Raw genomic sequence first — 26,801 nt, forward strand, 5'->3', positions numbered from 1 at the left:
CTGGCAGAACAACAGTGTAAGAAGATAAAAGCTAAGCAAGCAGGCGAAACTTCAGAGGGTAGCTCCTGACATGCTCTCCATTTCAATTCTGTGAAATCCAGCACCTGAAATTAGTGTATTTCAAACCCCAGAAGACTGACTGTGGCTGCTTCGATCTTACCTGTTGTGTAAACATGGGCTAAGAGATGGCCTAAGTCAAACCAGGGGGCTTTTTCTTCTAAGACTGGACTTTAACAGCAGCCATGAGATCTCCAGCCTATCTCAGCTAGTGGCGTCTCTTTTCTCCAAAAAGGACAGATATTAGCTTTGATGCCATCTAACAGACTGGCAAAGAGAGGCTGGGGTCCTTCTAACACTCTCTACAATGAAAGGGAAAGGCAACAAGGGAAGATCTTATGTAATTTTTTACATTCAAATGTTTTAACTATTTTCTTTCTTTTCTGCATCATTAACAAAATGTTAAAAGGATTTTGAATGTGTGTTTGCTATGTTGCTAAGCAGGTTGAGTTCTCTGGACCTTGCTTAAAATGGTTTAATGTTGTACAATGGCTGGGTTATGTTAATATGTTTAGCCTATATATTCCATTTATGTTAGCACAACAGCATCCACATGTACTTCTACAATGTCCTGAGCAATGAGCCTAATGATTGATTGTGCTCCTCACTGGGGTTTCAGGAAATGCCATGGGATATATTTTATAACACTTCAAAACACCTATAAAAAAAGACTCAAAATGGCCTACCAACTCTAGTGCCCCAAGCACCAATGGTAGATGAAAGGGAAATCTGGAGACTCTAGAACAAAAGCATTAGTGTCTACACAAAGTAGCCAGAACCTCTAATTTTAAATGTCTCTGCCAAAAAACTCACATACAATCAACTAGCTGGACTTCCACTTATTCTCCCTTCTAGAATGTGAGTCTGTGGTATCAAGGAATCTGAACATTTCAAACCAGAGAATTAGATTGCTAAATTTAATTATTTAATGACTGAACACGTGTTCTAAATCAATGAGTAAGTGCTATTATTTATTTATCTATTATTAAAAAAAACCTCTCCAGATCTAAAAGGCTGATATAAAATATGTCATGACATGGGGGTAAAGACCGCATTGTGTATTGTTAAATGTTTTATTGTTTTTAGATATTGTTCATATTTAATATTATATTTAAATAAGAAAGTTTATTCACATTGTTTCTTGAAAGTTCTACAATACCTCTTAGCTTGATTGCTTGGGAGCTGAATGCCAATCAGGTTCTGACCAGGCCTACCTCACCACCTCTCCCAGCAGCGGGCAGAGCCATGGCACGCTCCCACCAATGGCGAGGAAGTAAGCAGAGCTGACATGACAGAAGGGCAGCCAGGCCAAATTGAAATGGCACTGCAACCCTAGCAGCTGGGTTCCTGCTCCCAGTCCCAGGGTCCACTCTGAGATTTCATGTGTGTGTGAGACAGGATTCACATACCCGAGTCTCACACAACTCAGGTGTGAGACTTGAGCTGCCTGCCAAATCCTGAGCTGTTCCAGAGTCCCTGGCATAATTCAGATGGTTCTGGGGGGCTTTTGTATTACAACAGTCTCTTGGGGCTGCAGGGTGAAGTGAAGCACTGGCCACAATCTCCATTGCAGTTATTCTCCCAACATGGCCCTCTCATCCTCACCAGCCCATCTTATGCCGGAGCTGGTGAAGGAGTTCTCAGAAGGCGCCTTACGCGTGTCTTCTGCTGTGTCTGCACCAGCGGCACGCCCACCAATGGGAGCAGAGGGCAAAGTGGGTAAGTGCCCCAGGGCCCAGTGATACAAAAAGACTTGGAGCTCCTGGTCACTTCCGCTGAGCCCCCTGCCCTTTAAATTGCTTCTGGAGTACCGCATGGCATGCTCCGGGCAGCACTGAGGGCTGCCTACTCCTAGCCCTGCCCTTTCTGCCCAAGGCAAGCCCCTTCTGGAGGCGAGGAGCAGGGCACCCTCCCCCACACACACTTTGCCCAGGGGCTCAGTGAGGCTATCAGCCCTGCTGACCAGAGGGCTCCTGTATTGGAAAAATGAGACACCTTGACCCCCCCACCTCGGCCCTTATTTATGGCATAAAGGGCTCAGAGCCAGCGTGAGGTGCTTACACAAAGTGTTTGGGCTTTGTGTGGGAAATAAGCAAGGACTGGGAGAGATGGATCTCATTTATCCCGCCAACTGCAGGCAAGCCACAGAGCTGTAAAGCAATTCCTCCCTACTCATTACCCCAGCCTGTATGCTGGAGGAGTGACTCCCCATCCAGCTAATCCTACATAGCATTTTAGGATCAATGGATTTGCACAGGCACAAGTTCCATGCTCCATCCTAGCCAATCATCACTCCTCTCATGTGCTTGCCCATGTAGGGTTCATGCATTGCTTCTGGAGCTTATAAACACTCCACTTCAGCGGTACACAGAATTCTGAGGCTCCCTTTATGTGGATAGTCTGTTTGTACCTCTCCCTGTTCTCCGTACTGCTCCACATATGAATGCATCCTGAGTGAATTGTACCTTAGCAGCATCTGATTTTACATCCAATATAACATGTCTGAGAAGGACCAGTTCAAATGGGACGGGGGGAGGAAAGATGAGATAGAAAAAGACTGTTACATAGGGGTTCTGTGTGACTTCCTATGGCTACGTCTACACTGCACCTCTCTTGCGCAAAAGCCTGTGCAAATGAAGCATGGATTAGCATATTGCTGTGCTTCATTTGCATAATTAATTAGGGGCCGTTTTTGCACAAGAGCCTTTTGCGCAAAAAGGTACTGTGTAGACAGCTCCTTTTCCCACAAAAACCCCATCTTCCGCAAGAGCCGTTCTTCCTCATTTTTTCACAGCTCCTTTTTGCGCAAAAGGCTCTTGTGCAAAAAGGCCCCTAATTAATTATGCAAATTAAGAGCAGCAATATGCTAAACCACACTTCATTTGCATAGGCTTTTGTGCAAGAGAGGTGCAGTGTAGACATAGCCTATATGTTTGAGCTTCCTAGCCCACAGTGTAAGTTGTGAAAGGGAAAGGAGGGAAAACAGAAGAATAGACACTTTGCACATTTAAAAAAAAATACAGAGCTAAGCAAAATGAGAAAAGTGTATTCCCTTCCTCTTCGCATCTGCCCCTCACAAAGTCCTGGAGATTTTAACCCCTGCAAAAATGTTTTTAGTTTTAAACCATTATGTTGTCTTTTGCCTGAAGAAAACATTGATATTTAATTCACACTTTACTTAAAAATGGATCAAGTTGGTTTTTTGTCATGCAAAGTGCTATATTTCACTCCTAATGGAAATAATTAAACTCAGTTAAATACGTGATGAAGTAAAGTGGAGATAATAAGACGAACATATCATCAGATCATGAACTAAAATGCCCTGATCAGAAAACCTAATAATTTAAACAGCGGTGCAATAAAAGCTGAAAACCAAACAACTTCATTCATTGCCATCCTTGGTGACTACCGATGGGACAGGTTTTAAGATTTATGATAATAGCAGGTACTGCAGTGACAGTCTGTGTGGTTCTCTATCTTCACGTTGTCCTTCAGAGTAATCTTTTGGAAAGAAACACAAAAAATTACAATTAGCTACATGGCTAAAAAAAAAAGTTATTCATGCAAAGCACTCTGAGGCCCTTTTTAATCAACTAGATACTGTACAAATATCTTTGCAGGCAAGGGGGAGCAAAGGAAGCAATTGCACAGGGGCCTGAGTGATTTAAAGGAGCCCAGGGTCCTCTGCGTGCCACCACAGTAGCAGCAGCTGGTAGACACAGCCATGCTTCTGAGTCCCAGCACCCACCTGCTGAGCAGTTCTGCCAGGCCAGTGGTGCACCCTGTTGGACAGTGCTGGGGCAGGAGGGGCCCTGGGCGGCCAGGGGTGAGTCAGGACAGCAGCCCCCAGCTGCACTGGGCAGGCAGAGCCAAGGGAAGGAGTGGGTCTGGCTGCAGCACCGATCGCTGCTACTTTGTAACCATGTGAGGGAGCAGGCAGGGGAGAGCTGGGCTGGGAATTCCTGTTAGTGGGGAGGAGCCAGGCTGGGAAGAGAAGGAGGGAGCTGAGCTGGGCACAGGACTATAAGGAGCGAAGGCTGAAGGGGATGGAGGAATCTGGCTGAGGAGGCAAAAGGTGGGGACAGAGATAGGCAGGGATGGCTGGGAAAAGGCAGTGAGTGGAGGCGGGGGAGAACAGGACCACTGTGGGACACAGCTGGGCTGGTGCTGCCTAGGAGTCAAAGAGGGAAGGAGCTGGGGGAGGCAGAGCTTGGCTGGGAGAGGCTGCAGGGGGCAGAGAGGGGAAGGAACCAACTGGACAGGGGACCACGGAGGGAAGAGCAGGCTGGCAGTGGTGTAGGAGCAGAGAGGGGAAGAAAGGTGGGAGAGGCACCTCCAGGCAGGTGGGGGATGGAGCTGCGACCAACCGAGGGACTTCTGATTCAGGGGCAACACTCGGGATGAGAGGGGAGTGGCTTGTGGCTCTGTGAAAGGGAGAGGAATAGGGGGCCTGTGACATGTTGTCCTGGGGACTGGAATTCCTGTTAGTGGGCTTGGATATAAGTAGTGAAATGGTACCTGAACCCTGCATAGTATATCCCTGGTTTTCTAAAGCTCAGGGCCAACAAGCCTGGAGGCAAGGTTTTCAAAAGTGATTCTGAATGCCTAACTTGAGACATCTTAGACAGGCCCGTGTTTCAGAAACTGTCAAGCATCCACTCTCCGAACAATCAGGCCCCTTTTCAGTATCTGAAGGCCCCTCCCCTTCACCCCCCTAATGTGGAGACATTCAGAACAACTAATAATTTAAAAATATGTTGGCCAAAGTATATTGGCTGATTGGGAGCTTGTGTGATCTGGGTGAGCTAAAGCAGTGGATCTCAACCAGGGGCACTACACCTCCATGGCCAATATCCAGCCATTGTGGACTCACTGGATTGGTGCCTTACACATGTCCACACCCTTGGGTGATATGGAAATGGGTTACAAATAAACAGGGTGTGACGGCGCGTTGGGGGTCCCCCACCTCCTGCACCCCCGAAATGGCACGAACAGACTCTGCCAGCCAGTAGAATAGAGGTGGTTTATTGCTTCTCCAGGATACAGCACAGCACAGATGTCATCAGGTTACAGAGCAGGCCTAGGATGCCTCAGCCCCCCTTGATATGGGGAAGGGGGTCTCGGCTTCCAAACCCCCCAGCCTGTTGCTGAGGCTGCTTCCTCCATGCTCCCAGACAGAAACTAAACTACCTCTCCTTCAGCCCTGCCCCCCAGCCAGGGGCGGCATTCCACCTTCCTTTGTTTCTCCCAATGGGGGGTAGCTGGTCAGACCGGTTTGGAGCCCCCTTTGCATAATGACCAGACAGCAGAGGTCACCACAGCCCTAGCAAGGCACCCCCACTATGTCACACAGGGGTGTTCGGAAAAATGGGCTTCATTGAAGGTAAACTGGTACTGTTTTTCTTCTCCCTTAACATTGTCTTGGGCAGTCTCTTGCTGCTCACAAGGATTCCTGCCAATGAAGAGAATAGGCAAGGAAATGACACCAAACAGAATCAAACACCAGTTCTGTGATATTTAGGGAGAGACTGAATGTCAAGGGGAATTACCAAAAAAAATAACACCATGGGGGAAGACTACTATAGAAATCATTGCAGTACTATATAAATCACTGGAGCTCCACTGATTTATTCACACCAGCCCTCAATGTTTATCTCATATTAAACATATTAATTTCTTTAAAAGAATAGAAATCAGTTGCTCAGAATGTAAGCATCTAGGATTTTTTTTCCCACTCAAAATGGTGGCTAAATGCCCTTGGGCAGGAACATGTTCTATTCTGTTCATTGATTTATGCCGTATCACGAAGCAAGTTCAAACAGGTTTCAGTTTTGTCCTCACCTTTGTAAAGGCTTTTGCTACACAGCATGTTGCCTCTGATGTAATGTTTTTTGGAACCAGCATTGTCTTCTTTGATCTCATGGGAGTGGGATACGCCCTGGAGAAACAACATCCTGTGCACTGGTAAATGGGGGCTCCCGGCTTTGAGAAGAACCTGTTCTCCCCTAGCTTGCATTCTGGACAACCTATCACAAATACATAAGTAACAGAGACAGTAAACAATCCACTGAAATGTTTCCCAATTCAGCATAGCCAATTTGAAGTTAGATTCTCATTTGCACTAACAGATACAAAAAAAAGTACAACTTGGGTGACATCGCTGGTCATCGCCAGTTATCATTTAACAGAAAAATGGATTTTCTCTGTTGGGGGTTTGGAGCTCTGGAATACTCACCACTTGCAAGGCTATCTTCATGGCATCTTTCCAGCCTTAAACATTTATTGTTTCCTTTCCATGTTTCTAGTTATTTTTCTTTGCGGGCGGGTTGTAGGTAAGTAAGTATATTCAGTTGTCCTTTCTAAATGCTTGGTAGTGGCTTTAGATAAGTAAGGAGTATTATCACAGTATCTGCAATATTCTTTAGACATTCCCTGTGTTAAGCAATTAAATTGTCTAAGGCGATGAAGAATAGTTTTTAAATTGCATCACTGTAGCCAAAATTTTCAAAAGGGACTCCGTAAAGCAGGGCTACTCAACTTTGGAAGCCTCAAGGGCCACAGCACATGCCGAGGGCCGCAACTTAAGTGTGGTTGCACACACATGCAAATATATATGCAAATATATGCAAATAGCTTCTTTCACACTGACGCGCATGAATACAAAGATTAAGGCAAGGCTACACAACACACAGGCTCCATTTAAGTCAGTTCTGCTGATATTAATAAAATGCAATATTTACCTGATTTGCACCCATATGGCAGCACTTTTAATGAGCAATGACAATCCAGGAATTTAACTACTAAAATGCCTATCAACAGAAGACCGTTATATTGACTACTTTTTTGTTTTAGTGCTCACCCATGGGCTGCAAAACAACGGTCCACGGGCCGTGTGTGGCCTGTGGGCCGCATGTTAAGTAGCCCTACCTTAAAAGAACCTGATTTTCAGAGGGCAGATGCTCCTCACTTTTTAAAAGTCAAGCCCCTTTAAACATATTGGGTTGGGCACCCAAAAATTCAGGCACCCATAATCTTTATTAACAGGAGTATGTGTTTAAATTCAAGCATATGGTAAAGTGCTTTCTTGAGCAGGGATTAACTCAATTATGTGCCAAAAGTTTGCTGCTGAAATGGGGTCTCATTTGGCATAATCCTCCTTGCCAGTCATGAGTAATATGGTCATCCCACACTGAGGTTAATGGGTCTTGAATGTGCTTAAAATTGATCTTATATATAAGTGTTGTTCTGAATTTAGACCTTGATGAATCAGGGCATACATGTGCCCCATATTGTACAGAAACAAATATTTTACAAATGTTGAAGAGAGTTTTACATTTTTTATTGGGTCTTATTTTTATAATCCTCCCACATAAAGGCCAGAGGCCAGATTCCATGCTGCACACGTATCAAAAAACAGCAGTACAGAGCTCACTACTCAGGGAGTAGCCCAGGTGAGTCCATTTCAGTTCCAGCTGTCTCCTCATGAACTGCAGCACTGCCTGGGATCTCCACAGCACTGAGCTGCATGCTGTGGCCTGGCCCTTGACACATCCCTCCGACATTGGTTATGTCCACCCTGCACACTGAGCCTGGGCTCTGACTCAGGATTGAGCCAACATCCCTCTTCATTCACACACAAATCAGTCTGACTCAGGTCAGCAAGCACTCAGGACCCAAATCCAGGGACCCTGCTAGAGGAAGGTTGAGGGAAGGAGGACTGGGACTCAGATTAAATCCCTATTATTCTGCAGTGTTGATGCACCTCAAGCCACAGACCTGAGTCAGAAGGGCTGTCCAGTGCAGTTTGGATATGTTAGCACAGTTGTGAGACTCAAGTACAGCAACAGTAAATGCAGGTCTACAATGCAGTGTGGGCACTCAAGCATGAGCTTGGAAACACCGAGTCCATAAGCCCTGGTACTGCAGATCTGGGCTTAGTGGGCAATGTAGATGACAGCCCTCCCCCGAAACATGGCCTTTACACCAGGGTTTGGGAGCGAGCCCTGGGAGACAGCCTTATTGCTGTCTTCTTCAATGCCTATGCCAGGACTCTTCTAGAGGCTCCTAGAGCCTTTTTACAAGGTATCTGCCATTTTACACAGCATAAGGGCCAGAGCAGAGGTAAGGATGTCACCCCTGGTGTGTTAGCATGAGATCAATTGCACAGGACTCCAGGGGGGGAGGGAAAAAATGAGAAATTTAAAATACCTCTGAAACTAAGATAGTTTTTCTATAAAATCTAATGACTTTAAAATCCACTATTCCAAGATCTACTAGGGGTAGACACATATGCTGTGTGTTATCATGAAAGGCCGTAGCTCTTCCATTTCTCGTGTTATAAAGCTGCCATTTGTAGCCCTGAAGGGTCCCAAATAGATTTTCAACTTGCTCTAGTTCAGGAATTAATATTATCCACCAGTGCCTGAGGGCAATGTCATTTGGGAAAAAAATCCCACGTTTGGGAAAAATCCCATGTCTGGGGAAGAAAAAGGAAAACGGGGCGACCGGCTGAAATCTACTCACCATGGGTGAGTAGATTCAGTGATTTGTCGAGCCCTGGTTATGGGAGGCTGGCATATGGGGTGTTTTTAATAATAACCGCTTGAAGCTTCTTAGAAGTTTGGAATGATAGAAATTGCCCTAGTAGAGAAGGGTTAGTCAGTAGACTGTAGATGAAACGGGCAAAAATCTTACGTGTAGGATGGACAGACTGGTTGGCTTCTCAAAATGAAAAACGTGATGGAGGGTATGTATGTATGACAGAGATTGTATGTGCTATCATAACTCCATAGGAATTTAGGCACACACTTGAGTGAACAAAGTTAGCTATGCTGATGGATGCCCTCTCCCATCAATATAGCTGTGTCTAAACTGAGGGTTATGTTGATACAGCTTCCTTGGTTAGGAGTGGGGATTTTTTCCACATCCTTGACCCTTGTGGCTATGCCAATGTAACTTTTCAGTCCAGACTAGGCCCAAGTTGCAACTGAACAAAGGGAATTTTCCATTTGTCAAACTCTGAGCTAAACAATGTAATAAGAGATGTCTTAGAGTTAGATGAAATGTACCTAGTGGCACTTAATGAATATGTTACATATCACTAAAGCATTATATTTTCATTTCATGTTCATAGTATAGTCTAGCATGCCAAGAAATGTACCTGCTAGATAAGATTTATGACCACAGTATCCAGCAAGTGGAAATTGAATTGTTTTTATTGATACACATCTTAAGTTTGTATTGTTATTTCTGAATGTTAAAGGAAACTCACCCTGCATGAGGAACTCGCCATCTGGAAAAGAATGAAGAATATGCAGAAATACGGACAACATGACTACAGTGACTGCTGCGTACTTCCCATAGTAATCCATGATTCTTCTGCAAAGAACAGACAAAAACAAAGGCTTCATCTGACACTCTTGCATTCCTGTCACCTTCAGATACACCATCAGATACAGAGAGTGTTTAGAATTATGATTAGAAACTGCAGATGTATGGTACTGGTGTTCATTTTACAACCTTATATCATCATCATCATCTTCGAAATAATCGTTTCTCTCTTTGTATCTTTAATACATTTTCTGGGTGTCAGCATAAACATACACTATAAAAGCTATAATTGGTAAATCTTTATAGCAGTTTCAGAAACAAGCAACAGATTTGGGGAACACACAGAAGCAAACACCTGTTGTCTGACCAGGAGAAGGAATCTTGAGATGATTTTCAATTAAAATAATTGCATAATTAGCACATTAAATGTCAGGCTAAGGGTTTGGTCCCCAGCCATACTCTGAGCCTTTGGGGGGCAGAGCAATATAAGGGACCCTCAAAACCGCATGTCTATTTGGGAGTGATTTCCCCTGATGCAGGCACCCACAGAAGGCCGCTGCATCCTGAGCACCACATGCCCAGGCAGAAGTGGCCCCCAGGGGGCAAGGCTGAGAGCAGAAGGGTATCAGGCCAGGGATCATGGAACGGTGCAGTCCACAGAGATTCCAGGGAGTGCAGCAGAGAGGTGCTGCCATTAATCAGACAGTCCCCAGGGCTATCCATGTTATACCAATGGCTTTTCCAGCTGCCAGAGCTGCCCAGCTTTGGAAGGATGAAAAGGTAGTTTAAAGCCATTGACACAGGGTGGCTGCTCATGAAGCAGGTTTGGCTCCTTTAGGCTAGATGTTGTCAGTTTGGCCACCTAAGAGGGTGAGGCAGCACTGGAGGGTTAAAAAAAGATTCAGGGGAGCCCTGCGGAAAGTCAGTCAGGAAGCTGAAAGAGATCTCCGGGGAAGCTGCTGAGAGCAGAAAGCTCTCTGCAGGCCGTCCCTGGAAGCCAGTGGAGGAACTAGCCTGAGCCAAAGTCAGTGCCAGAAGGCAGAAGAGGGCTAGGAAGCCAGGGGAGGGGCTATCCTGCTGACTTGCTGGACCCAGAGAGCCATGGAAAAGCCTGGAAAGGGCTGAAGGCAGACAGGAGCAGAGGGAGATGCCTCCTTGCTCTCAAAGCTGGAGAGTTAAAGCTGGAGGGCCAAAGGTGGCTGACAGCTGGAGGTGAGGTGTGGCGAGTGATGCTGGGCCTCCACATCTACTTGATGGATTGTCTGGACTATGGTTATAGGCAGTTCTTTTTTGATAAGAAAAAAGGTGCCGGTACTCTGGGGCAAACTTGTTGAGCAAAAAAAAAAAAAAACTGTGATGGGAGCCGGAAAAAATAAACACTGCACGTCCCAAGCAGGCTTCCATCAGGAGCCAAGCCACCCCAGGAAAACAGGTGCCGGTACACGCAGGGGAAATCCCATTCCCTTTCTGTGGGCTGGAAAAATAGGTGACAGTCCGCCACTCCAGGCAGTACCATCACAAAAAAAGTACTGGTAATAGGTCTTGAGTTATGCTTTATGTGCAGAGGGTTTGTCTGGTGCTTCCCAAGGGCTACTTATACTCAGAAAGGCTGCTTGGACTATTTCTGGGGACTCTGATGGACAGATACTGAGGGCTTGTCCTCACTGCTGTGAAGATTGATGCTGTGGTGGTCAATCTTCTGGCATTTGATTTAGCAGGTCTAATAAAGACTTGCTAAATTGAATGCTGACAGCACCCCTGATGATCGTGGTACTCTTCACAGTCGCGAGGAAGTTATGGGCACATTTCTCCTGTTGACTTCCTGCTGTAGGGCTGCCTCAGAAAATCAATGTAAGGTATGTTGACTCCATCTCCGCAATTGCTGTAGCCGGAATTGTGTATCTTATATCAGTTTTCTCCACCAGTGTAGAAAGCCACAAGAGGGTGCTCCAAATGTGGCTTCCCTGAGATAGGCTGAAATCAATTGCACAGTATCCTAGACTGTGAGCTCTCTCATGTGCATAGCACAGAATCTCATCCCAAATGCTTTGCTTATCTAGCCTGTGGTTTGTTTAGGTTATTTAAAGCTTTCATTGAGCAGGAAACTCTTTGGCAAGTACTTTGGGAATTCTTGTTTTTTCTTCTGAAGCATCTGCCCTGGGTCACGGCTGGAAATAATGATGAACTAGCTGGACCATGGTCCTTTTCCTTCCACAAAATTCAAAGTGACTTTCTCTTGCAGAGCCCAGTCTCAGAGTGAGGGCCATCTGACCTGAAGGGGTCTCACACACTTCTTCAAATGTGAGGTGGATTCAAGGTAAGTGTTAAAGTCTTGTGTTTGTCTGCACAATACATATAGAATCTACAACAGGGAACATTTCAGCTATTGTAAATCAGTTGGCCATCTCTGAGCATAGCTAGTGTCTTTGGTATGATGTCTGCACACTTTCATCTCAGGGCCCAAACTTCCTTGCTGCACAGTCAACCAAAATGTGCCCATTCAGCCCTGCTACCTTTCCTTTTGTTCCACTCTATTTCAGAAAACAAGCTACAGTGGTAATTACCCATTTTAAAATAACTGTCCTAGAATGGACAGATCTTGACCCTTTCTTTCAAAGTGAATTGAAGTTATTTATATCCTGTGCTGAGATAATGGAATCCATGGAGAAAAGTATTCTATAAAGGAAAGCTAAGTATTAGATTCTACATCTAAAGCAATCTGATCAGATAAAGGGAGTGCTCTTTTGGTCTTACAGGGGCCGACCATGTCTCAGTTTAAGGATTTTATTTCAAGTCTTTTTACACTTGACACACCCAATAGCTTATAACAATGGATTCCTTATTGTTAGTGTAGACACCCCTATCAGGGGGTTCTTGGTGACTCTTGCATCCAAATTATTCCACTGTTGTGTATTCACACTAAGGTCTGATCCTGCAACTGGATCCTCTAGAACAGACCCTTGCAGCTGCACAGAGCCCCACTGATGTTTTTAGGCTAAGCTCTGGCACAGAAGTCTGAGCTAAAAAACCCAGCTGCAGGAGCAGAGTCCAATGAGCTAAATACTGTACATACATTCATTTTCAAAGAGAAAACTTTACTGTGCATAGGCAGTGAAAAAAAAACATATTCTAAATCAATTAACTTTTTGTACTTAAACTTTATCAACAAAATGATAATGGTCCTTGAGAAAGGGATCACACCAAAAACTAGCACTGGGACACTCAATTTTAACTAAAGGAGTCTTCTAAAAATATAGAGGCAATCAAAATAACACTACAGCCAAAAATGAAGATGTTAAAACCCTTGGACTTCTCATGCAGGTAACATAAGCATCCCATGATACTCACAGAAGGCACGCACAACCCTAATAGCAGAAGGGGAGGGGGAAAGAATAGGGGTAGATGGCAGGTAATTAATCTAATAAAGGCTCCAGAAAGGAACAAAAATTAAACAGACAATGTGCAACACACAAATTAGCAGAGTGAAGTGAACTTTGAAGAGAAAATGGTCAAAGACATAAAAACAAATGAGAAATTAAAGTATATCAGAAACAGTTATCAAAATCATGCAGAAAAACACATAAAAGCCAGTTTTATGAGATCAGCATCAGAAAAGTGGTAGGATGAGATCGTCATGCTGCTCTAGCTCTGTTTAAAAGGGTCAGAGCAGACTCGCCAACAGGGGTGGGGAGGTGGGCAGGCCTGTATGTAAGGGGGGTGCAAATGCACCTTTCCATGGTCCCCCCAGCAGGCATGACAGGAGAGTCTGGTGTCAGCCCCTCCCCTACGCCAGCCAGTGAGGGAGGGTCCAGTCCCTTGGAGGTCCCCTAGGTGGGGTGCTGCCGGGCCATGTGCGAACAGCACAACGCATAGGCCACTACGTGCAGCTGAGGTGAAGGAAGCTGCAGGCTACAGTGCGCAGCCACCACCACCGGACCAGAGCTCTAGGCACAGGGGCTCCCCCTGTCCTACTCTTTGGTAAGATCCCCGCTGTAAACTGGGGAAGAGGCTGGGCAGAGAGTGGGGCTGGGGCTGCCGAGCTAGGTGGGGAGGCCACTGCCCTTTAGCAATGCTTTGGAAACTCCCCTCCCCGTGCCAAAGCCCAGCCTGGCTCACGCTTTAGGGGAAGGGGGTGGGGTGGGATGGCTGGTGATTTCCTGTTTCTTGCTCTGCCTGTAACTGTAGTTAGTGCAGTTCCCTCCTGTCCCGGCACCCTCCTATCCCGGCTTGATGTGGTTTCCATCATACTCAAAACAGATTTAAATATCGCTATGGGGAAAAAAGAGCAGCAGGAAAGAAAACAAAAGGCCGCAGCCAAACCTTGCATGAAGATAGATGCTCCTGTAAAGCCTAGGAAGGCTGTTGCTGAGACAGATAGGAATACAGATGAAACTCGAGAATCAGCTATAGTCTGTCAGCAATCGGGGCATGTAGAATCAGGATTTGAAGTCAGTGAATGTCATGCAGATGAAGAAAGCCATCTACTAGAGATGGAAAGAGTGATGAAGACAGACTTTTTGTTGATGATATCGGTACTATTTTGAATGCCACAATGACGAAAGAAGAGATAATCCAAGTTGTTAATTCATTCTCAGCTACTCAAAAATGCCTCCCAAGGGCAGCTGGTGAGGCTAGCGTTGGGGGAGGCAGGCCCCCCCTTCTGAGGCCCCTAACAATCATCATCAAACAAAATACCACAACAGTTCTATGAGTGCTGTAGAACACCAAAAACAGTCTATAATGAAGCCAGAATAAAGCATCCATAACCATTACGATCATATAAAACAAAAAAACATAACTCAAAACAGACATATTATCAAGTCTGTGTCTGAAGCCATCTTTTAGGTTTAATACCATTTCTGTTATGTGGAAATAACTTGCAAACCATTGATGAAGAAATAGAGGCTTCCAGAGATGACCTTCCAGCACCAGTCCTAATTCATGAAGAAATATTTCCGTAGAAAGTCAAATATAGCAGCAAGCCAGAAAGTGAAACACCAGATACAGCTGCAAAAGCCATCAAGAAATGTGATGTCATATTTACACTCTTGAAGATATGCTGTACTATTCTTATCACGAGTTGTGAATGCGAACACAGCGTAAGTGCTCTTCAGAGACTGCACACTTACATGTGTGCCTGCATGACACAAAAGTGATGGTCAAATCTTGCACTCATGCACATCCACTATGCAGCCAAAGTGGACTTGGATGAAGTGGTGGATATCTTTGCTCGAAAGTTCCCTAGAAGACTGGAGCTTCAAACTCTTCTTAAAGACGGAAACTAACGATGAACATGTCTTAGACCAGGGCTACTCCACTATGGAAGCTCCAGGGGCCTCAATGATACTCACAGCACATGCTGAGGGCTGCAACTTAAGTGTGGTTGCATATACATGCAAATATATGCAAATAGTTTCTTTCACACTGACAGGCATGAATACGAAGATTAAGCCTTAAGCCGTGGCATTGGACCCAAACGTGGTTGGTGTGAGCTAGTAAGCACCTCTCAGGCTCTGCCCACAAAGCCACACAGCCAGCACTTCCCACAATGCCCCGGTGTTCCCGGCACCTCCTCTCTGGGGGCTAGAAACACCAACACCCTGTACCCGTCTGTTCCAGCCAGCCCTTTCGCTTGTGTCTTTCAATGCTCACCCCACCTGAGAGACGCCTCGCCCTGGTGGAGCATGTTCCCAGTGGAGGCCATGTTCAAAGGATCCCACCCGCAGGCCGCATGTTGAGCCCTTCGAAAACCCAAACCGCACCACGGGCTGCGTGTTGAGTAGCTCTGTCTTAGACACTGCTGTGAACTTAGTGTCATGAAGAAAAGTTTGCTGTTACCTAAAATCTATTTCACTACTACTAGCCTATATAGAGTCTTAACTGAAAAAGTCTGAAGATGAAGACTGGAATATTTTGGAATATTGTTTTTCACTTACAATATCACAGTAAGACCCCAGAAGGTAATTTGTATAAAACCTTTATTACTATATACATTTTTAGTTGTATTATAACAAAATCATTTTACCAATCACTGTTTCCATTCAAATTTTTCATTAACCTCTCTTATGCACACTCATTGCATGACTGTTTTGAACTGCTTTATATTTAAAAATATTGCAGTCCACATTTACCAAAAAACAAGCACACACACTCCTCCCAGAAATTACTGTGTATGGGCCTGTTTGGGGCCTGGTGATTCTGGCCCTTTAACTCACCACTACAGCCCAAGCCTCATGCTCCAGGCTGCACTGAGGGGGAGGGATGCATGCTGCAGTCCAGGTGGCACTGAAGGCTGGCTGCTCCCAGACCCACTCCTTCTGCCCGAGACCCTGACCCTTCTGGGAGGTGCAGAGCCAGACCCACCCCTTGCCTGGGGGCCTGGCAAGGCTGTCAGCTCCCCTGGGTCAGAGTATCGTAAAATGGCTTTATGTTCCGTATCTGCCTGGGTAAGGATTCTTCCGAGCCCAGGTATGGCCAAAGCAACTGTAAGGCTGCTTCTTGAAGACCTCTTGGAAGCTCTGGAAAAAGTGGTGTACCAGAGGTGAGAGATGTAGAAACTGGCCTGGAATTTGGAAGAAATACAGGTCGCAGGAAGGGAAAGTTTGGTTTCTGGGGGCTGTTGCCTCCAGTCTGTGCACAGGGCTAGAATGCTAGACACAGATGCAGCATTTCTGTAAATAGTATTCTTAATACAAACCCAGAAATGTGGAATCCTCTCATGTTATTAACCAGCATGTGGTACGTGAAACATGGTGGCAACTGTCGGCCTACAATAAAAGCATTCTGAGGCCAGAAGCAAATGCAGGCTGTCAATAAGAAAAGCCCATGAAACAAGAGACATTATCGTTAGCAGTTTATAGTAATTGACATTCAGGAGTAGCATCCGTGGCTGGGCAGCAGGACGGTGCAAACTGTGAATCTGATCACAGTTCAACACCAGAATATCCTCATCATGACAGAGGAAGGAGACCAGTCACCCATCTAACATTCTAACAGAGCATAAGAACATACTTCAAGGAGTTAAAAACATAAGAACAGCAGTACTGGGTCAGACCAAAGGTCCATCTAGCCCAGTATCCTGTCTGCCGACAGTGGCGAGCACCAGGTGCCCCAGAGAGGGTGGACCGAAGACAATGATCAAGCGATTTGTCTCCTGCCATCCTTCTTCAGCCTCTGACAAACAGAGGCCAGGGACACCATTTCTATCCCCTGGCTATTAGCCTTTTATGGACCTAACCTCCATGAAATTATCTAACTTCTCTTTAAACTCTGTTACGGTGTGTCTAGACTACATACCTCCATCAATGGAGGCATGTAGATTAGACAGATAGGCAAAGGGAAATGAAGCCGCGATTTAAATAATCGGGTACGTCTAAACTACATGCCTCCGTCGACGGAGGCATGTAGATTTGTGTATTTGAAAAAAGGAAATGAAGCCGCGATTAAAATAATCGCGGCTTCATTTAAATTTACATGGCTGCTGTGCTGAGCCGACAAACAGCTGATCAGCTGTTTGTCGGCTCGCGTGCTAGTCTGGACGTTCCCCTGCCGACATCAAAGCCCTTTGTCGGCAGCCCTGTTATTCCTTGTGGAATGAGGTTTACCGGAGCTGCCGACAAAGGGCTTTGATGTCGACAGGGGGAACGTCCAGAGTAGCGCGCGAGCCGACCTGAAAGCCTTTTGTCGACATCCCCCTTATGCCTCGTAGGATGAGGTTTACAGGGGATGTCGATAAAAGGCTTTCATTTCGACAGGGGAGCATCCAGACTAGTGCCCGGAGCCGACAAACAGCTGATCAGCTGTTTGTTGGCTCAGCGCAGCATCCATGTAAATTTAAATGAAGCCGCGATTATTTTAATCGCGGCTTCATTTCCTTTTTTCAAATACACAAATCTACATGCCTCCGTCGACGGAGGCATGTAGTTTAGACGTACCCTTATAGTCCTAGCATTCACAGCCTCCTCTGGCAAGGAGTTCCACAGGTTGACTACATGCAGTGTGAAGAAGAACTTTCTTGTATTAGTTTTAAACCTGCTACCCATTAATTTCATTTGGTGTCCTTTAGTTCTTCTATTATGGGAACTAATAAATAACTTTTCTTTATTGGCCCTCTCCACACAACTCATGATTTTATATACCTTTATCATATCCCCCCCCTTAGTCACCTCTTTTCTAAACTGAAAAGTCCCAGTCACTTTAACCTCTCTTCATATGGGAACCGTTCCAAACCCCTAATCATTTTAGTTGCCCTTTTCTGAACCCTTTCCAATGCCAAAATATCTTTTTTGAGGTGAAAAGACCACATCTGTATACAGTATTCAAGATGTGGGCGTACCATAGTTTTATATAGGGGCAGTAAGATATTCTGTGTCTTATTTTCTATCCCTTTCTTAATAATTCCTAGCATCCTATTTGCCTTTTTGACCACCGCTGCACACTCTGTGGAAGTTTTCAGAGAACTATCCACGATAACTCCAAGATCTCTTTCCTGATTTGTCATAGCCAAATTAGCCCCCATCATACTGTATGTATAGTTGGGGTTATTTTTCCCAATGTGCATTACTTTACACTTATCTACATTAAATTTCATTTGCCATTTTGTTGCCCAATCACTCAGTTTGGGGAGATCTTTTTGGAGTCCCTCACAGTCTGCTTCTGTCTTGACTATCCTAAACAGTTTGGTATCATCCGCAAACTTTACCACCTCACTGCTTACCCCTTTCTCCAGATCATTTATGAATAAGTTGAAAAGGATTGGTCCCAGGACTGACCCTTGGGGGACACCACTAGTTACCCCTCTCCATTCTGAACATTTACCATTTATTCCTACCTTTTGTTTCCTGTCTTTTAACCAGTTCTCAATCCAAGAAAGGACCTTCCCTCTTATCCCATGGCCATGTAATTTACACAAGAGCCCTTGGTGAGGGACCTTGTCAAAGGCTTTCTGAAAATCCAAGTATACTATATCTACTGGATCCCCCTTGTCCGCATGTTTGTTAACCCCTTCAAAGAACTCTAATAGATTAGTAAAACATGATTTTCCTTTACAGAAACCATGCTGACTTTTGTCCAACAAATTATGTTCTTCTACATGCCTCACAATTTTATTCTTTACTATTGTTTCGACTAATTTGCCCAGTACTGAAGTTAGGCTTACTGGTCTGTAATTGCCAGGATCGCCTCTAGAGCCCTTTTTAAATATTGGTGTCACGTTGGCTACCTTCCAGTCATTAGGTATGGAAGCCGATTTAAAGGATAGGTTACAAACCACGGATAATAGTTCAGCAATTTCCCATTTGAGTTCTTTTAGAACCCTTGGATGAATGCCATCCGGTCCCGGAGATTTGTTAACATTAAGTTTTTCTATTTGTTCCAAAACCTCCTCTAATGACACTTCAATCTGGGACAGTTTCTCAGATTCATCACCTACAAAGGACGGTGCAGATTTGGGAATCTCCCTAACGTCCTCAGCCGTGAAGACTGAAGCAAAGAAATAATTTAGTTTCTCCACAATGGCTTTATCGTCCTTGATTGCTCCTTTTATAGCTCCATCGTCTAGGGGACCCACAGGTTTTTTTAGCAGGCTTCTTGCTTCTAATGTACTTAAAAAACATTTTGTTATTTCTTTTTGAGTTTTTGGCTAGCTGTTCCTCAAAATCTTGCTTTGCTTTTCTTATTACATTTTTACACTTGATTTGACAGTGTTTATGTTCCTTTCTATTTATCTCACTAGGATTGGACTTCCACTTCTTAAAAAATACCTTTTTGTCTCTCACTGATTCTTTTACATGGTCACCTAGGGTGTGTCTAGACTACATGCCTCCTTCGACGGAGGCATGTAGATTAGCCAGATCGGAAGAGGGAAATGAAGCCGCGATTAAAATAATCGCGGCTTCATTTAAATTTAAATGGCTGCCCCGATCTGCCGATCAGCTGTTTGTCGGCAGATTGGGGGAGTCTGGACGCGATGCCCCGACAAAGAAGCCTTTCTTCATCGACACAGGTAAACCTGGTTTCACGAGGCTTACCTGTGTCGATGAAGAAAGGCTTCTTTGTCGGGGCATCGCGTCCAGACTCCCCCGATCTGCCGACAAACAGCTGATCGGCAGATCGGGGCAGCCATTTAAATTTAAATGAAGCCGCGATTATTTTAATCGCGGCTTCATTTCCCTCTTCCGATCTGGCTAATCTACATGCCTCCGTCGAAGGAGGCATGTAGTCTAGACACACCCCTAGAGATGGACACCTAGAGGGTAAGCTGACATTAGACATAGACTTGTCAATACAGGCCATGAGACTAATAAAAGGTAGATTTATATTGGCTTTGATGGATCCTGTATTAGCCTTGATGGGCTCATTGAAGAATAAAATGGCAAGTCTGCCAGGAACCAGTTACACCTGTTGAAACAAGTTCAGGACGGGTCAGCAGCTTAGCAATAGTGATAGACCGTTCAGGTACACTGAGGATCTGCATTGACCCAGAGGAAATCAGTACCCATCACCAGCCAATGAAGAAGTACTACTCAGTTTTACTAGTGCAAAGAATAGGCTCTGGCATACTGAACTACATGAGCCACCTTTCAACCTGGGCCACACCTTTTGTTAGGTACCACTGGCTACAAATGCCTGTTGGTGTCCACCCAACTCAGAGGTGTAAACTGAACCAGAGACCAGAGGATTTCACAGGTGTCAAGGCAGCACAAGACATTCAGAGAGGTCAGGGAAGAACCACTCCAGGACCATGATACTGAACTGCAACTACTCCTGTTCAGGTGCCAGTAGCAGGAAATTAAGCTGAATGCAGACAAGCTGAAGCTAAGGAGAACTGGAGTCTACTACATCAGATATATGCTGATTTCTGTGGTACATGGGAAGTGAGAGATACTAAACAAATACCCATACCAAAAGATGGGAAGGAAATCCACTGATTTACAGGGATAGCCGACTGTCTTTCTAGATTCTATGCACCCTGCGATCCTTTGTCCCAGTTAACACACAATTACAGAGCACGGGATGAGTCAGAGACCCAAGAACAGGCATTTGGAAGAGTACTAAAAATCATAATCAAGGCACTGGCCCTAAGTACTACAAGCCTGTAGAACAGGTAGCATTACCATGTGAGACCTCAGATGGAGATGTAGGAACAGCACTGATGGGCTCCTCGCTTTGCATAGAATTTGCTACCGGAGCCCTGTCAGACCCAGAAATGGGATATGCTCAGACAGCAAAGAAGCTAATGGCTGTGCTCTCTTGGAATGGAATGATTCTATCAGTTTCCTTTTGGGCACCAGCTGGACATGCCGTCTAATTACAAGCCATTAGACAGCATCATAAAGAAGCCATTGCTGAGTGTACCCAAGCGACTACAACACATGCTATTGAGACTCCACTGTTATGAGGCGAGAATAAGGTATTGTCCAGGGAAGTTCCAATGGGTGGCAGACACATTGAGCAGACCATACCTTCAAAAGTACAATACAGATGGTTTTGTGGAATAGGAAATTGTCTAGCTACAATACCAGCACTTCTCTGATGGAAAACTCCAGGCAGCCCAACAAAGCACCAGATAGGATAATACCAGCAATAAAACTATCAAATTGGAGGATTGGGCCACAAGAAATCTGATGAGGATTGGGCCACAAGGACAAGTGTAGAGTGTTGCACTTGGGATGGAAGAATCCCAAGCATTGTTACAGGTTGGGGACCAACTGTCTAAGTAGCAGTTCTGTAAAAAAGGACCTGGTGGTTACAGTGGATGAGAAGCTGGACATGAGTCAACAGTGTGCCCTTGTAGCCAAGAAGGCTAATGGCATATTAGGTTGCATTAAGAGGAGCATTGCCAGCAGATCCAGAGATGTGATTATTCCTCTTTACTCGGCTCTGGTGAGGCCACATCTGGAGTATTGTGTTCAGTTCTGGGCCCCCAATTACAGGAAGGATGTGGATGCATTTGAAGAGCAACCAAAATGATTAGGGGTTTGGAGCATATGGCCTATGAGGAGAGGCTGAGGGAGTTGGGTCTATTTAGTCTGCAGAAGAGAAGAATGAGGGGGGATTTGATAGACGCCTTCAACTTCCTGAAGGGAGGTTCCAAAGAGGATGGGGAGAGGCTATTCTCAGTAGTGACAGATGGCAGAACAAGGAGCAATGGTCTCAAGTTGTGGTGGGAGAGGTCCAGGTTGGATATTAGGAAAATCTATTTCACTAGGAGGATGATGAAGCACTGGAATGGGTTACCTAGGGAAGTAGTGGAGTCTCCATCCCTAGAGGTGTTTAAGTCTCGGCTTGGCAAAGCCCTGGCTGGGTTGATTTAGTTGGGATTGGTCCTGTCTTGGGCAGGGGGCTGGACCTGATGGCCTTCTGAGGTCTCTTCCAACTCTATGATTCTATGATTCCAAGATTGGCCAGATTGAAAGAAACAAGTGCCACAGGGACAAGCTGTGTACACAAGAGGGGATTTTGCTTAAAGGGAACCAAGCACTAATCCCATCAGATTTAAGAGCTGACATCAGGAGACGTGTCACATGTGGGAAACATGCTTGAAATGATCCACGGAGTATATCAGCTGGTCAGGCGTAAATGCTCAGTTGAAAACATTGTAGCATACAGTGTGCAAAGGTGGGCACAGAGTACTGTGATCAACAGCAAGAGGAGATACTACAGCAGTGGCAGCCACAGCTCTATAAACATTTGTACTGTGTGTATTGTTGGTTCTGAGCAAAGATCCAGCAGCCTCTGCCTCCCCTCCCATCCATGCCCCAGACAGCAGAGTTGGCAGCCTTGTGGTAGGGGAGCCAACCCCTGTATAGGAGTAACAGGCTGTGGTGCCTGCCTCCCAGCCCAATGGGGGAGCCCCAGATGGAGACCTGGCACTGCAGACTGGGATGGGAGTCCCAAATGAGGCAGTAATAGGAAGAGGGGGCGTAACCCAGATACTGGGGCTTTCCAAGGGAGCAGGGCTGCTGGGAGCCCCAAGGGGTGAACGGTACCTCCCTCTGTGTTCTCTGGGTTACTCCCTGCCCTGGCACCAGGCTTGGGATGTCCGGCCACTCCTTTCCTTAGGGCTGGCTGCCTAGCCTTCTACTCACTGGAATGGAATGAGTCTATCATTCATTGATCCAAAACCACTTAACAGAGCATTAAAGGAAGTTAGTAGCCATTACCAGCCAGCGAATCCCAGGCCTCTAGTGCAGCAGCCCCCTCCCACCTGCTGCCCTACATGGGACAGGGGGCTATGGGAGGTGCTGGGGTCTCTCCTCCCAGCCTGGGACTCCAGCAGTGGTTCTCCCATTGAGCTGGGATGTAGACACCCCAGTCTGTTACCCCGTGTGCAGTTAGGGGCAATTGCTGTGGCATTATGCTCCTTCAACCCACACCCTTTTCTCTCCCCCATCAATGATGCTTAAAATGGCAGACAAGAAAAGAAAAAAAATGCAACCATCAGTTTACATTGGCTGAATTCAGTAGCACTGTAAGCTGCTAGTTTAAACACCCACCATCTCCTCTCCCAAAACTAATTATTTTACCTTTCAATTCTCCCAAAACAATAGCTCACCATTTCTTTTCCTGATAACGTACAGGAGTTCAGATGCAAGAGCTGAATAAAGTCCTGGGACCAAGTTCTCTTCTCATTTGTATTGGTGCAACACTAAAGGACCTGACCCAATGTTTTCAGGTTAATTGTCACCTATGAGAACTGTGAGTTAAAAGCGAATGTCTAGAAAAATATAACAACTTTTCCTTGTTCATAGTAATGGAAAAAATATTACCTTATTTCAGTGTGTCCAGTGCAGACTGAGTAGTTGATGCAGAATCTGAAAGATGGTTTTAGTTTATGTGTGGTGTCGCTGAAGCTTATATGTACCTTTCTATCACTGTGATAAGACAAATTTAACCTTTCTTTTATAGTAGTCTCCCGCCTACATATAAGCCATAGGATCAACTGTGCATTCTGCCTAATGACTGAACGTTACTTGATGTAATTACCATTACATCATTGTGATCTTATCTCAAACCCACTCTCACAGATGACTTTTTTTTTCATTACACAATGTAAGGAAGGTCAGCTTGCAGGCCCAATGCTCAGTTCACCATGTTTTTTCTTGGGGATTTTTATATCCTACCTTTTGCAATTTGCTGCAGTTTTCAGTTCTCTTTAAAAAACAGAAGATTAGCTGAGATTTCCTACAGCTTTATGAACTTTTCAAGGAATTATTTTAAAAGAGCATAAAATATTTCCATATTTGTGATCTTATTTTACTAGAAAATAGTAAAATGTAAAAAAAAACCCACACAAGACCACCTATACAAAATAAAATAGTAAGGCTCTGAATTAAATGCCGAGCATAAGGAATTGTTGCCTGATATTTAGATTTTGAGGAAGTAATTAGTACTTTTCCAAAAGAGTCAGGAGCTGGAGAAAAAATTAAAACAGATTGTGCAGAAAAAACGGGGCAAAAAAACTCTGTTAGCAGGAGCAAACCGTTGTCATCCTAAAATCACTTAACAACTATAACTTAGATCATAGAAACACTGGTTGTTGGACCGAATCAGGGAGTTGGAAAGTATTTGTGACAGGTTGAAGATCATAGAATGAATGCATGGATGAATGCATTTTTACAGACTAAATACCTTTACAAATCTAGATCTCAGTGCCTGAGACTCTTAAAAAAAATGAGACTTAGGATCCTAAATCACTTAGGCACTTTTGAAAATTGTACCCTACCTCTAAAATTTGATTCTTAAAATTTTAAATCTCTTGAATTGCATATGTCTGTTTCCATTATATTCATTCCCTGCCCCTCTTTCCATATCTCTTTATAATAACAAAAAACCCTACTAATTTGACATTTGAAACCTATGGTAAGAAAACAGTTTTAAAATTCCCATAAAAGATAGAAATATAATAGTGTGTAATTTAAAGCAAAAGTAATGACAACTGGAAAGGTTATAGCATATGTGTGACTCAGCCTATTCTCTGTGATGACTTGATACCGTGACTGCATAGTAATCAACCAGAAGCTCTATTGGGCATCTCCCTTGAGTCTGAGTAAAGCTTTTCAACAGACAGACAACTATTTCCATAGTCAGGAGAACACATTGTCTGATGTATTCATTTTTTGACCTTCATGTACACTGTATACTTTGGTGTATCATCTGGTAAATAAGACTGGATATGTTTTTTTTTAATTGACGAATTCACTGTAAAATCTACTGCCACTCCACAAAGAAACAAAGATGCCTTGGGCTTGATTCTCCTTTCACTAGAATGAATTAGCAATAATTCTTTTGAAGTCAACAGAATTACACTGGTATAAAAAAAGGCAAAAAAGCTCTTACTTTTAATAAGGATTTTTTGTTCAGCAAACCCAGATCTCCAACTGAAACATGCTTGACCAAATCTGCTCTCTTACATCATTGAAAGTGAGAGCAGAATTTGACTCATCCTTTTGAAAATGTGACTCTTTTGTTTAATTTATTACACAGTGCAAATTGTAATTATGTAATAAGATTCTCACTAATTGCAGACATAGGTTCTCTACTAAGTTTTTGTTGCAGACAGGTAGTACTATGATAGAGGTCATATAAGTATCTAGATAGAAAGATATGTGAGCATTTGTACCCTATTTTACTATCAAATATGCTTTGGGGATTTTTGCCATTTATGAGCAGAAAGGAGCCATATTCTGAGGGGAAGAAAGGGAAAGAATTGCTGGCAAGGGTGACACGTCATATAGTCTGGGGAAGGCTGTGCCACAGCATGGCCTGTCCATGCTCCTCCCCGAGTCATCTCCTGCTTGCCCTTTCCCCTTGGTCTCAGCCCAAGAAGGCTACTCCTCCCTAGGGAAGTCTGCTGGGGCTGGGGCAGGAGCTATAGCAGTCAGGACTTGGAGTAGCTAGAGCCATCCTACACTTGGGGTCCCCAGGCACTGGGGCTGTGCCACCGAGCACTTGGAGAGAGGGGGGCCTGGAGGTGCTGGGGCTGCCTGCCCTCTGTTAGGAGAGGCTGTGGGGCCAGCTGCCCTTTGCTCAAGGCCAAGGAAGGCACATACTGCCTACCCACCCTGCGCTAGGTGGAGGGGCACACACCATCCCAGTACCCTGCTCTCAGTGGCCACTCCATGCACAACTGGTCCACCTACCAAGAGCTAGGGGCGCCGGAAGGAAGAGCCACATGTCGCCCACTTAGAGCTGGGGCGGGGCAGAGGGGGGAAAGAGTAGCAGGGTGGAGCTGGCTAGGGGCTAGCCTCCCCCAGCTGATTGTTTTGCAGCTGCCCGCAATTGTGGGACCTTTAAATTCCTATGATTCTACAGTCTTAATTAATTAGATTTGGTCTCTCATTAAGTTACAACTGACAGTGTAGATCAGAGGGCAAGAGGCAGCCAGCAGGTTAAATCCAGCTCACCAAGCAGCTGGATCTGGCCCACAGGCCTTCCCTCAGGCAGGGAGCATCCCCATACCACTTCAGTGTGGGGGAGGGGAAACTTACAAATAGGAGCTGAGAAATTGTGCCGGGGACATGGACAGCATGCAAAGCCCCCTCTCCTGCAATGCCCAGAGCAGAGACCTCCATGAAACAGCCAGCCATTTTGAGCAACCTGGGGCTTCTGGCAGGCATGAAACCTGCCTCTGGTCCTGCAGCACAGCTGACCGGGTGTCACCTAGGTAAGTGCCTCCTGGGCAGAGCCTGACTCTGCCATTCCACCCCTTCCCACACTGCAACTGCCTACCCCAGGTTACCACTCACACCCTCTGTGCCCCCTCTTCCCCAGGTCACAAGTGCATCCTAGACCCTGCACACCATCCTACACCCCTCCCCCAGGCCAGAATCCTCTCCTGCAGCCATTTCCCATCCTGGACCCTGCACCCAAATCCTCTGCCCCAGGTCACAACCCCCTCCTTCATCCAAACTCCCTCTCAAATCCAGCACCCTCTCCTGCACCCTAGTCCCTTACCCCAACCTCCCTTCTGCATCCAAGCTCCATCCCAGACCATGTACCTCCTCCATAGAAAAGTGCCGCCTTTGACCACCTACCAAAATCTTGAAGTGATCCTCCCCATCAAACATTACTGCCCACCCCTGTTGTAGATATTACACTTCCAGCCTTGGCCCAGATATTTCTTCCCTGCTCTGTGCCTGTTTGAATTCTCACTAGAGTCCACTCCAATTGTTCCATTTTCCTGATACATAGTTCATATACAGATCACTGGAGTGACAAAATATTTAAACTTTACCTTGCAGGCATAAGCTCTGTTCCTTTATGACAACAGATGAGTTTCTAGAGGACAGGGAGGAAGGGGTGAAGGACCATAGCACCTCCACCCACTCTCAGCCAGCCAGGAACTGGTCAGGATCAAGGAGGAGAGAGATCAGCCAGACACAATTCTTCCCTGCTATGAGTAGCCACCTACA

General features: G+C 45.2%; 1 protein-coding gene across 2 annotated transcripts; it reads right to left on the reverse strand.

The window, feature by feature from the left end:
• Positions 1–1,216: 1,216 nt before the first annotated feature.
• Positions 1,217–26,801, reverse strand: CGA (glycoprotein hormones, alpha polypeptide). Of its 2 annotated transcripts, none has more exons than XM_075923156.2 (4): positions 26,624–26,801; positions 9,329–9,435; positions 5,899–6,083; positions 1,217–3,558 (listed from the first exon to the last, which is right to left on the reverse strand). In XM_075923156.2, exons 1-4 carry the CDS (start codon positions 26,632–26,634, stop codon positions 3,481–3,483), a joined length of 381 nt encoding a protein of 126 aa, XP_075779271.1. In that variant the 5' UTR covers positions 26,635–26,801; the 3' UTR covers positions 1,217–3,480. The 2 variants fall into 2 exon arrangements, with proteins under 2 accessions (XP_075779271.1, XP_089633038.1); XM_089776912.1 differs by lacking the exon at positions 26,624–26,801 and adding an exon at positions 23,157–23,281.

The sequence above is a fragment of the Pelodiscus sinensis genome, chromosome 3, assembly GCF_052426305.1.
Source record: "Pelodiscus sinensis isolate ZL-2025 chromosome 3, ASM5242630v1, whole genome shotgun sequence".
In the NCBI taxonomy this organism is placed as follows: Eukaryota; Metazoa; Chordata; order Testudines; family Trionychidae; genus Pelodiscus; species Pelodiscus sinensis.

What these genes read in the sequence shown, in the direction of transcription:
- CGA (XM_075923156.2), bottom strand. An exon ending in TGGCGAGTTCCTCATGCAGG is followed by an intron (nt 6,084 to 9,328) that starts GTGAGTTTCCTT and finishes TATTTGTGATAG; the next exon opens with GTTGTCCAGAATGCAAGCTA. An exon ending in TAGCAAAAGCCTTTACAAAG is followed by an intron (nt 3,559 to 5,898) that starts GTGAGGACAAAA and finishes TCTTTCCAAAAG; the next exon opens with ATTACTCTGAAGGACAACGT.